This window comes from Octopus bimaculoides, chromosome 10, assembly GCF_046866305.1.
Source record: "Octopus bimaculoides isolate indiv1 chromosome 10, ASM4686630v1, whole genome shotgun sequence".
NCBI classification, from domain to species: domain Eukaryota; kingdom Metazoa; phylum Mollusca; class Cephalopoda; order Octopoda; family Octopodidae; genus Octopus; species Octopus bimaculoides.
The window spans coordinates 49928659-49942315 of record NC_142937.1 but is presented as its reverse complement, the minus strand read 5'-3'; the positions used below and the strand labels follow the sequence as shown (position 1 = coordinate 49942315).

General features: G+C 37.8%; 1 protein-coding gene across 11 annotated transcripts in view; it reads left to right on the top strand.

The window, feature by feature from the left end:
• Positions 1-13657, top strand: part of LOC106877387 (tetraspanin-33) — a 73415-nt gene that overhangs the window by 43835 nt on the left and 15923 nt on the right. For all 11 annotated transcript variants that reach the window (XM_089358625.1, XM_089358623.1, XM_014926283.3 and 8 more), the window contains 2 exons: positions 4311-4496; positions 6843-7013. In XM_089358625.1, coding sequence (XP_089214751.1) covers positions 4311-4496; positions 6843-7013 — 357 coding nt within the window. The remainder of the gene's footprint in view (positions 1-4310; positions 4497-6842; positions 7014-13657) is intronic.

Here is a 13657-nt window from a genome sequence, read left to right as displayed (position 1 = left end):
TAACTTGTGTGTAATATGTATTGTTTGAATTTCTTTAAAATAGAAAATATATGTATGTTCACTGGGTTTGTAAAAGAGAGCAAAGCTACAGGAAAGCAAAAGACGAATGATCACGATAATCAGTCAGCTACCGTAGCCTAGTCGTTACTACTCCCCAATGTAGGATTCCTCACCATACAGTTGACAGGTACAGCTTTAAGATGCATTATGGATGTATAGCAATTGGAAGGGCATGACTCAATAGAAACAACAATGTGTGACGTTTGGAGTAAAGGGAAATGAAAGTGTCGCCTCTGGAGTTTGCAAATGACCACTCTACCGATAGGTAACTGGGCAGAAAATATTTACAATCAATAAATGTCTTCGAACAACCAGTCACTCATCTGGGAAGGCCTTGAAATCAATGTTACCAACTGGGGACTATATGTGTCACAGCGGTAATAAAAAGACTCAAAGGAGGTCTGCAACGAAATAATTTTACTCATCACTTTGCAAGTGAATCAGTGGAGGCAAAGATGCATCTCATTTACTTGACAATTTATGCACCACATTGCAAAAATCACAATGTAAGTATATCTGAAAGGATAGTCTTACACTGTTGTACTGTTGAATTACAAATAATGCTCATCTGTTATGTTCGGGTGACCCTATAGTTACCAATGGTACAACTGTATTCGTCTTTGCTTAGGAAAAATGACTAAATTGTGGGTGTGAAGTCCCCATGAAGGGGTCTTTGTAACTTCTAAGAAGAAAATTTTTTAGAAATATTACTTTATTTATGTGTAATCTGTATGGTTAAAATTTCATCAACATCAAAAATATATGAATTTTCATGGGGGTTATGGCCATTATGCATAGAATATAATTTCCAAATTTCTTAAAGATCCATTCAATACTTTTGACGTAGTTTTGGATAAGAAAACAAATGACTAATGTGTGTGTTTGTGTGCATATATATGTGTGTGTGTATGGGTGTATATATGTATAGATATCTGTATGCATTTATATATGTGTACATATTAGATGTACACCTATATATATACATCTACACACATGTATACATATACATGTATGCATATAGATGTATATCTATATATATATATCTATACATATACGTGTACATATACATGTATATGTATACATATACATCTCTCTCTCTTTTTTTTTCTCTCTCTCTCTCTCTCTCTCTCTCTCTCTCTCTATATATATATATATATATATATATACCATTAAAGTGAAAGTATCTGTCATTACAGTATCGAAATGTGATTGTTTCAGTTAGTGGAATAGTTTCATTTTTAAAGTGAAAGTATTTGACATGAGTGTTTTTGTTTCACTTTTGACACGTAATACTTAAATAGTGGAGGAGATATTATGTTGCCGTGGGCTCGAACTCTGCAAGAAGTTAAAAATTTTTTTTGACTAAAACACAACCGGAACCCTAAGTAAGACATGTGTAAAATTTGAATGAAATTGGTTGTGTAGTTCTCAAGTTTTAGGGAAACACACACACACACACACACACACACACACACACAGACAGACAGACAGACACACATTCTCATTTTTATATATATATAGATACATACATATCATCATCATCATCATTGTTTAACGTCTGCTTTCCATGCTGGCATGGGTTGGATGGTTTGACTGAGGACTGGTGAGCCAGATGCCTGCACCAGGCTCCAATCTGATCTGGCAGAGTTTCTACAGCTGGATGCTCTTCCTAATACCAACCACTCCGAGAATGTAGTGGGTGTTTTTACATGCCACCTGCACAGGAGCCAGTCCATCGGCACTGGCAACGACCTCGCTCGAATGTTGTTTTTCACATGCCACCGGCACAAGTGCCAGTAAGGTGACGCTGGTAACAATCACGCTCAAATGGTGCATTTTATGTGCCACCAGCATGGGAGCTAGTCAGTGCCCCTGGCAACGATCACGCTCGGACAGTGCTCTTAGCACTCCACTAGCATGGATGCCAGTCATGCTGTGCTGTCATCGAATTTGATTTCGATTTCACTTGCCTCAATAGGACTTTGCAAGCAGAGTTTAGTGTCCGATGAAGGAAAGGTACGCATAAATGGGCTGGTTACACCACTGGCATAGGCCAGAGGTTATGGTCTCACTTGCCTTGCTGGATCTTCTCAAGCACAGCATATCTCCAAAGGTCTCGGTCACTGGTCATTGCTTCGGTGAAGCCTAATGTTCGAAGGTCGTGCTTCACCACCTCATTCCAGGCCTTCATGAGTCTACCTCTTCCACAAGTTTCCTCAACCACTAGGGTGTGACACTTTTTCACACAGCTATCCTCATCCATTCTCACCACATGACCATACCGGTGCAGTCGTCTCTCTTGTACACCACATCTGATGCTTCTTAGGTCCAACTTTTCTCTCAAGGTACTTACACTCTGTCGAGTATGCACACTGACATTACACATCCATCGGAGCATACTGGCTTCGTTCCTTGCAAGCTTACGCATGTCCTCAGCAGTTTCACTGCCATGTAGCATGGCTGTTTGTACACATGTTTCATACAGTCTACCTTTTACTCTGAGCGAGAGGCCCTTTGTCACCAGCAGAGGTAGGAGCTCTCAGAACTTTGCCTAGGCTATTCTTATTCTAGCAGCTACACTTTCAGAGCACCCATATATATACATATATACATACACATTTAAATATATACATAATATGTGCATGTATATAGATGCATACCATCTTCATCATCATCATTTAACGTCCGTTTTCCATGGTAGCATGGGTTGGATGGTTTACAAGGGCCAACAAGCCAGGGGCTACGTCTGGCACCCGTCTGGTTTGGCATTATTTTTGTGGGTGGATGTCCTTCCTAACGCCACCACTTTACAGCGTGGAGTGAGTGCGTTTACGTGGCACCACACGGAAGCATTGTTTCAACAGCTGAATACCCTTCCTAATGTCACCACTTTACAGCATGGACAGGATGCTTTTATGTGACACCAACTCGGTGCCATATATATATATATATATATATATATATATATATATATATATATACATACACACACATATATATATAAGTGCATATATATATGTATTATATATATATATATATATATATATATATATATATATATATGACCGAGACCTTTGGAAATGTGCTGTGCGTGAGAAGACCCGGCAAGCCAAGTAAGATCGTTGCCAGTGCCCCTGGACTGGTTCTTGTGCGGGTGGCACATGAGATGCACCATTTTGAGCGTGGCCGTTGCCAGTACCGCCTGACTGGCTCCCGTAGGATTTTCGAGCGAGATCGTTGCCAGTGCCCCTGGACTGGCTTGTGCGGGTGGCACATAAAAGACACCATTTCGTGCGTGGCCGTTTTCGTGCGGGTGACACGTAAAAGCACCCACTACACTCTCTGAGTGGTTGGCGTTAGGAAGGGCATCCAGCTGTAGAAACTCTGCCAAATTAGACTGGAGCCTGGTGTTGCCATCCGGTTTCACCAGTCCTCAGTCAAATCGTCCAACCCATGCGAGCATGGAAAGCGGACGTTAAACGATGATGATGATGATATATATACACACACACACATACACATACATACACACATATATACATCATATACACAATCATACAGATACATACATATATATATATACACATACACACACACACCTATACATATATATGCATACATATATATATGCACACACACCCACATACACATTATACTCTGATTTAAATAAACTGAAAGGCAGCCCATCCTTAACATGGCTGTTTAGTTTATTAGAAATTGCAGTTATTAAACATACAAAACAGCCTATATTCTGATCTCCTAATATGCCGCAAAGGGAAAAAAAGTCTTTTGCAATATATTAAGTGGTGAGATTAGTTGATAGCACCTGAAAACAAAACGTGCAAAAAAAAATAACTCCGATGTGGTGGGGAGGAATTTCCGAGGTGCAGATTGACTGGGAACCTGGGGCCCACCAAAACTGTTCCCAGTTGGGCTCTGCACCTCCTAAGGCCGGCCCTGTATTGTGGAATGGAACCTGGAACTACATGGTTGCTTCTTAAACCAACCTGTCATGCCTTTCAGATATTTTTGTTCTTAAACTCTCCTGCACCAATTCATTCAAATTGCCTTTTTTCCCCATTTTTTTGACTGAGAAAGTTGTGCTTGCAAGTCAGGATCTAGAGTGTGTCTGTAAGTGCCTTTATGAGAACAATTTTGTAAAAACATAGAAGGGAAAACAAACAAGTAAAGAAAACTATATTCAGTTATTATCAATCATTTTCATAACTTTTCAAACTGTCTGTTTTTAGGTTCTGGGTTGTGTCATGGTGGCCATGAGTATGGTAACACGTTTGCAGCGTGAAGAAATCAGTCTGTTTGAGTCTATCGATATGGATCCTGTATACTTTGTATTAGGAATGGGTGCTTTTGTTGTATTTATTAGTCTTCTTGGCTGCCTTGGAGCTTTAAGGGAAAGTGTTTGGACTCTTCATTTTGTAAGTATTTAGTTCTACATTATACATTTTATTTTCCTTTTTATGCTTTTCAACTAAGTATTACTCCTGAATTTCACCCTTCAATCATCTGGCATCTTAAATGACCTGATTACAACAGTCAAGGTACCTTGGCTCTGGGGTATCTTAACCATCTAGGAGAGTTGCAATGCAAACAGTAACACAGAATGTAGCAGTAGAGAGATATCCAGGAATCATGACCTGAAAGTGACTCAGGCCGTTAGAGTGTAATTGCTAAAACATTTGCCTAAGTTTGGGGGCTTCTTCTTTGAAGACCTTCAGCTCTTCAGCTCTCCTTAGTGTTTCTTATTACCTACATTTCATTTTAATTCTTTTGCTTTACAACTGAATGCTACCCCTAAACCTCAGAAAATAAAGTCTTATTTTTGCACGATATTTCTCTGTTTCAGTTTATTTAGAAAATAATCAAGAATTTGGACAGATTTAGTGAAATAACTAATCATGACATAATTTAGCTAATGTTTTGAAGATAACAAAAAGTTTCTTTTTTTCTTTTCATTTTCTTTGCTGGATCTAGAGAAAGAGACAATACCCATGGTCTTGTCTGGTTCTTTAGGATTGGTGTGATTAATGCCATCAATGTTTCTCTTGAACCTTTCTTACAAAGGTTCAAAAGAAAAAACATTGACTTGCTCAACACCAGTGGGAAAGATATAAGCTGAGAGGAAGTTCCAGATGGCTGATTTCCTGGGAAGGATAGAATGGACATAGAGATTTGTGTGGAGCTATGGGGTGGACACAACAAGGGTGATGAGAGGAGAAGAGAAAAGTGGGTTGGTATTGTCTGAATAAAGATGGCATGAACCCAACGAGGTCTGGGAAGCAGAGACCATTATAATAGTGATAGGGAAAACAGAGAAATAGGGAGACAGTGTACTTGTGAGTCAGAGCTGGAGCATGTCAACGAGAGACTTCAGGCCAAACAGACAAGTGATCCTTTTCTTATTGCAGTCAAGGATATATTGTGTGTAGCAGCAGTACTGGCTAAGATTTTCTTCATACACCATCAGACAGTGACAAAGTGAAATAAATTGTTGAAGCATACATGAATAGCATTTAAGGCTCTTAGATTCAATGTCCCAAAATATAAGATATTAGGTTTCAGGGTAATTGTTTATCAGTTTGTATTCCATTCCAAAATCAACAAAGAAAACCTTAGTAACATGGATATTTAACTGTTCTCTTTCATAATTGCTAGTGGCAGTAGGGTAAGATTCTGCTCATAGTTGCACTCTAATAGTGCGCACCATTTCATATTTAAAATTATCCCTGTATCTGTGTGCATATGTGTACACATAACACAGACAGACAGAGGCAGTGAATTAGCAGACTTGTTTAAGCGTTGGCTAAAATGACTGATGGTATTTATTTTAGCTTCTTGCATTATGGATTCAAATCCCTCTGAGTCAACTTTACCTTTTATCATTCTGGGAAAAATAAAGCGCCAATCTCAGGTGGCAGATTGATAGATTTGTTTGACTGGATGCTTTGTAATGTTTGTTCCAGTTTTTTGCTTTCTGAGTTCAAGTCATGCCATAGCCTACTTGGGTGGTAAACTTAATCTGTCACCCAGTTTATCACCACCAATTGGCCCTCAGGTGTCTTTAGTAGAATTCATTCTGTTGCAAGCATTTGAGCTAGGTCTCAGATTTGAGGACACTTCTCTCTCTCTTTCTTTCTCCCACCCCATACCCTACCCTCCTACCAACTCCCTACCCCACTTTCCCATCTGTCTCAGATGCTCTGAGAAGGGTCATGGGCACTGCTCTTCCCTCTTGACTAAATGGTAAAAAAAAAAGAAAAGGTATCTAGCATATCTCTCTTTTCCAATTTGAATTCAGTTTCTTTTTCACCATTGGCCTGCATATTTTATACTTTACTTATATAAATATATATATAAAGCATAGTAACAAGTACATTTTCCTAGCTAATTCTTTATAAATTGTTTCAGTTATATTGCTTTTTCCCCATATGTATCTTGTTGTTTTGAAGTTCTACTCAGTTGTTTGTGTAGATCTAGAGAAAAATGTCTTATTGACTATCTGGCAATATCATATCAGTACAATTGACAATATATACTATGATTATCACTGCATGTTCCATATAATTGCAGTATAAAGCTCTAATACTGAGTTTGTATTCAAGAAATTAAAATTTCTAAGTATTCACCTTCTTATATGTATTTTTTTCAATTTTTTTATATGGATTCTCTGGTCATGATTAAAAGTAGTTTTCTCTCTTCATTTGAGTATCTATGTGAATAATCTTTTTTGCTATGATTTCAGTTGTAATATTTATTCTTTACAGTTCTGTATTTGTGTGATGATGATATTCTTGCTAGAAATTGTCACATTTGTCTTTGCCCTCACACTAATGTCAAACATCCAAGGAAATATAACTCACAGTATCAGCAAAGGTATCAAACAATATGGATTGAATCAGAAAAAAGATGCTGTACTTGATGACCTTCAACAAAAGGTAAGCTTAATATTGATTTCTTACAAATATCACAAGGACATGTATAGGGGGAAGGTATAATTGGCAGTTTATTGTAACTGTTGTTGTTGCAGTCCCAAGTTACCGGTTGTTGAACATATCTATGACATACAATACTACAGATAACATCTTCCTCTGATGAACAGATCTGCTTGAAATTGTAGAATTTTCTTCTTCCTCATCGAAAACCAATTTCTTTCACATTTAAATTGATTATACTCACTAACTGGCAATGCAAACCAGAGCTAGTTACCCCTAGATCCTACTGTTTCTCTCATTGCTCTGTTACAGGTGTTTGGGTTGATTGGGTTTGATAGTAGTAACATGCTACTTACTATAGATTACTGGGTAGCGGTTCCTAGTAGGAGAAATGATATTTGGATTAATGAAAGCAACAAATAGGTTAAGTAAGATGGAGATGAAATCAGAGGATTCCTGTGAGCAAAATATTGTAGAGCAATAGTCTGTAAATAAAGTAGATTTTTTTTGTATTTAATGTCATCAAGGTTATTGAAGGGCAGGTATATGACTATACCGGTGGATGACTAATATATTCATATCCATTCTTTGTTTTTGAAGCTGATCAAGACTCACTGCTTAGATACTGAAAGCATTTCTTAAAGAATATTGTCAATAAAGTAAGCAACCATGTAGGTAATCTGAGATTAAGGATGGCTCCTGTCTATATACCTTCCATGTGCTCCCATGAGTTATGTAACTATGGAAATGTTAATATTTCATTGTTGCACATGTCTGTGATACCCCAACAACCACAATGAAAGATCCACTATTTATTTGTGGTTTGAAGAAATTTGATATTTTATTTATGCTGGAAAAGTTTTAACAGGCATTTGATTTGAATTTTAGTGACGGAGGGTTGCACTTAATTAGCCTCCCTTTCTCATCTCTGTCTTCTCAATGCAATGCCAAGGAATGTCAGAGACAACACTGGATATATCAGGGATCTAGTGAGATGGCTAATGTGTCTCACTGTGCTCTGAATTATGTGTGCTACAGTGACATTGCTGGATATTACCTTTCTGACCACTGAATCTTGGCCTGCAATGGTTGAGTCTTTTCGCACAGCACAGTCCATTGGAAAGCCAGTCTTAGTATGCATCTTAAACATGTATTCATACACAGTATTGACTGGCCACTACACTTCTGAATTTATCTGCCCTTTGAAAGGTTTTCATCATCATCATCATCATCATCATTTAACGTCCGCTTTCCATGCTGACATGGGTTGGACAGTTTGACTGAGGACTGGCGAGCCAGATGGCTGCACCAGACTTCAATCTGATCTGGCAGAGTTTCTACAGCTGGATGCCCTTCCTAATGCCAACCACTCCAAGAGTGTTGTGGGTGCTTTTACATGCCACTGGCACGAGGGCCAATCAGGCAGTACTGGCAACGGCCACGCTCAACTGGTGTATTTTACGTGCCACCTGCACAGGTGCCAGTCCAGCAGCACTGGCAATGACCTCGCTCATATTTTTTCACGTGCCACCAGCACAATTGCCAGTAAGGCGATGCTGGTAATGATCAGACTCAAATGGTGCTTTTTATGTGCCATCGGCACGGAAGCCAGTCAGTTGTTCTGGCAACGATCACGCTTGGATGGTGCTCTTAGCGCTCCACTAGCACGGATGCCAGTCATCAAATTTGATTTTAATTTCACTTGCCTCAACAGGTCTTTGCAAGCAGAGTTTAGTGTCCAATGAAGGAAAGGTACGCATAAGTGGGCTGGTTACACCCCTGGCATAGGCCACGGGTTATGGTCTCACTTGGCTTGCCGGGTCTTCTCAAGCACAGCATATTTCCAAAGGTCTTGGTCACAAGTCATTGCCTCGGTGAAGCCTAATGTTCGAAGGTCGTGCTTCACCACCTCATCCCAGGCCTTCCTGGGTCTACCTCTTCCACAGGTTCCCTCAACTGCTAGGGTGTGGCACTTTTTCACACAGCTATCCTCATCCATTCTCGCCACATGACCATACCAGTGCAGTCGTCTCTCTTGCACACCACATCTGATGCTTCTTAGGTCCAACTTTTCTCTCAAGGTACTTACACTCTATTGAGTATGCACACTGACATTACACATCCATCGGAGCATACTGGTTTCATTCCTTGAAAACTTATGCATGTTTCACTGCATTCGTACACATGCATCATACAGTCTACATTTTACTCTGAGCGAGAGGCCCTTTTTCACCAGCAGAGGTAAGAGCTCTCTGAACTTTGCCCAGGCTATTCTTATTCTAGCAGCTACACTTTCAGTACACCCACTCCCGCTACTGACTTGGCACCAAGGTAATGGAAGCTATCAACTACTTCTAGTTTTTCTTCCTGGAATGTGGCAGAAGTTGTTCTCTGGACATTTTCAATGTTTTATTTTTCATATTGCAGTGTATCGAAAACCTTTCTCATGAAGCAGGTTTAAGGGGGTTGCCAGTTCAGTTGCTAATGACCCCAGTCGTGCAAGAGGTTGTACTGGGTATTTATTTGCCTATAACATTCTATTGTTGTGACAACTATTCAGGAAGCAGGGAGGAAACTGTCAACATTGAGCTATTCTTAGTTGTATCAAATTTGTCTCATAAGTAATGAACCAATGGGAAAGCTTGAATATATTATTTTAATGTTATGAAACTTCAATAACATACCATTAATGTAACTCTGGTAGCTATCAGAAAACGAAAAGTCACAAGCTGAGGGAAAAGAATCTCCAAACTGGGATGTGTTTGATAACGTACCTTGAAAGGGAAAATTTCTTTTCAATTTATGTCATAAGTTAATTCATGTTTTATTTGATTTGCTTTTCAAGCTTACGTTTCATGTTTTTAAGTTTAACAGATTTAAAACAAAGTATAATGCTCTGTATAAGCGATATACTTTTCTTTTATCATTATGCAATATATTAACTATTTAAGTGATTATCTGGTTGTTGTGATCAGTAAACTTTGTTATACATCAGTTTTACAATGTGATAAGTCCAATGTTTTATTAGTTAGTTATGAAGAGAGAAGTAAAAAGAGGTTGGTATACTCAATGTTCAATTTAGATTGTTAGGAATTTCTTATTGAAGAGTTTACATGGGGAAAGAGAAATTCTGTGAAAGATTTAGTACCCTGTTTATTATAAGATCCACTGGGAGATACTAATTTTAGACCAATAGCTCATAACTTGAGTGATTGTACACCCTTATGGGTGTTGTGAGCTTACAAATATCAAAGAAATGTAAACAAGGCACTGAGTACTTGGAAGAGCTGTAATGTTTCTTAGAAATAAAATTTTAAAATTAGATATGATACTGATATTTTTAACACAGTTTCAAACATAAACTTTCGGCACAATTAGAATATACTCTTTTACTCTTTTACTTGTTTCAGTCATTTGACTGTGGCTATGCTGGAGCACCGCCTTTAGTCGAGCAAATTGACCCCAGAACTTATTCTTTGCAAGCCTAGTACTTATTCTATCGGTCTCTTTTGCCGAACTGCTAAGTTACGGGGACCTAAGCACACCAGCATCTGTTGTCAAGTGATGTTGGGGGTGGGGGGCACAAACACAGTCACAAAAAACATACACACACACATACATATATATATATATATATATACATATATACGACGGGCTTCTTTCAGTTTCCATCTACCAAATCCACTCACAAGGTTTTGGTCGGCCCAAGACTATAGAAGAAGACACTTGCCCAATGTGCCACGCAGTGGGACTGAACCCAGAACCATGTGGTTGGTAAGCAAGCTACTTACAACACAGCCACTCCTACGCCTGAGAAGGACATTTTGTTATCAGCAAACAGAAATATGACAAATGATATAAGCCCTTGCCATTAGTAATTTTCATAAAAATTTAACATAGCAGGGCATTAGTTCAACCAAATATTTAAACAAATACACATACTGGAGGGTATAGAATATGAAAATATAGATAATAAACCACTAGCTTCTGTTCAAATTAAAATAATTTGGGAAGTGAAATGGTGTTTTATAAATGTGCTGAGCTACACTGGTTTAACCAACAGGAAAATGGGAGGTAAGAGCACTGACTGGGTTTATGGAGAAAATATATAATCAATAACTTTAGAAGAAATGGAACTCCTCAGATCTCATTGACTGTATGAAATCTAAGTAGTGGAGAGAGCAGGTACAAGAAGGTGCTAAAATTACTTGGCTTTGGGTAAGAGAAAATACATGAGGGTCAGTTAATTATGATTTTATTGAACATATTCCCCTTTCAGATTCACACACTTATTGCAGTGGTCCTTCAGTTTTTCTGAGCCTTATAAAAGAACTCAGAAAATTGGGTCTCCAACCAGGCCTTTTGCAATACCAGGAACTTTTCAGCACCCCCTTTTAGTTGCTCTGAAATCCTTGTGTTGATGAATGAGGATTTCTTATCAAGTGTGCAGCCTTTTTTATGCGGACAATATTCTGGAGTATGTATCTGCATAAATGGTTCACTGAACTAGACATATGATCAGTATTGTGTATAATCAGTTTTGTATAGCATATCTGTGCCTCATATAGAGACAGAAACTATTTAGAAGTGAAATATTTCAAGATTCTTGAAAGGAACCTAATCTTTTGTTAAATGATGTGTGATCACTGTGAAAGGTTATCAGATATTCTTTTCTACTCTAGGCACAAGGCCTGAAATTTTTGGGGAGTGGGGGCCAGTTGATTAGATCAACCCCAGTATGCAACTGGTACTTAATCTATTGACACTGAAAGGACGAAAGGCAAAATCGACCTTGGCGGAATTGAAAGGTTATCAGATATTATAATGCAGTGGTTCTTAATTTGGGTGACAGTATTCTCTTGGAGGCATTTTGAGCTCATAAGGAGGCTCTTTTATTGGAGGGGCTGGGTGTTTAGAAGGATCATATTTTTTCTTAGAAATAAAATATTTAGACTAGGTACAATATTTATATTTCAAACACATTAAGAAAATATTTGTTGGGACTGAAATATAAATAGAATATTGTGTTGCCTGTGATCAGAAATGAGATGTTGTACTGAAGTCCAATGTAATTTCATTGTATAAGATGTCACCTTGTTTTAATAATTTCCATGAAAATTTAATATTGGGGGTACTAATCTGTGCAAATATCTAAAAAGTGACATACAGAATGGTATAGTATACAAAAATATGGATAATAAGATCATTGAGTAAAATTAATTTCTGTCTCTCTGTTTGAATAAATCAATTTGCTATTGCTTCTATTATTTTTTATTAACATGGGAAAGTGGTATTTGTAAAACACTATTTGTGAAAGTTGGTGCTGAGTTACAAATGGTTGAGAATCACTGTTTTAAAGTATTATATTTGTGATAATTTTAACTGTATGTCGATTATGATTTTAAAAAGGCGTACATATTGTGGATTTGATTTTCACATTTCAATACTTGCCAGTACCTGCAATAAGGTTTATTTTGTTGAAATTAAAAGCATTAGTATCCGTTAAAAACAAACTATGAGTTAATTACAGTTGTGTGACTTCCTTAGGTTTGCAAATATATATCATAGTTATCATTAATAGTTTTATACCAACAAAAGTAGTAATGGTTAAGTAGATATATTGTTGTAGGTTGCTGCCTTCAGGTTGTAAGTTTGAAACATTTAGAGGGATGCTAACAGTGAAGTTCTTGTCATCTTTGGTGGCTCACCTTACGAAGGTGTCAGGTGAAGCCCATGAGGGTGCTTGGCAGTTCCAATGCCATAGCCTCATCATCACCCCTGGTAATGCTGTGAGCATGTTGGCATGCTTCAATAGGTTCTGTTGAACCTTGTGGTGTGCAACCAATTGAAGCATGTAGTGTTGAATTGATATTTTTTCTTTCTTTTTCAATCTTTTTTCCTCTTTTTCCTTTTTTATTCTTTTTTTTCTTTCTTCATTTATGTTTGTGTTTTCTTCTGTTTTGTATTTGTATTTTAATGTGAGTTTTATATTATATATGTATCATATACATGTATGTTGCATATGTAATTATTAAATTATCTCAATTTTCAACAAAGTGGTCTGAAAATAGAAAAAAGTTCAAAACTTCCAGTCATAAGTTGTATTTTGGGGCATGATATTTAATCCTTATTTATTTAAATTTTGACGCATATTTAAGGGTAATTAAGAAATTGATATATTTATTTTAATTATTTTACATATGTGTAATTTACTTTTACAAAAACATTGTGCAATATTTTTACCTATGTTATTACATCTTGTATTATTACTTCACTATTCTTCGCTATTAATCTATACTTTTACTTAGCTTATGGATTACTACAGATCATCATCATCATCATCATCGTTTAATGTCTGCTTTCTATGCTGGCATGGGTTGGACGATTTGACTGAGGACTGGTGAACCAGATGGTTACACCAGGCTCCAATCTGATCTGGCAGAGTTTCTACAGCTGGATGCCCTTCCTAACACCAACCACTCCGAGAGTGTAGTGGGTGCTTTTACGTGCCACCGGCACGAAGGCCAGTCAGGCAGTACTGGCAACGGCCATGCTCAAAATGGTGTATTTTACGTGCCACCTGCACAGGAGCCAGTCCAGTGGCACTGGCAATGATCTCGCTCGAATGTCTTTACACGTGCCACCAG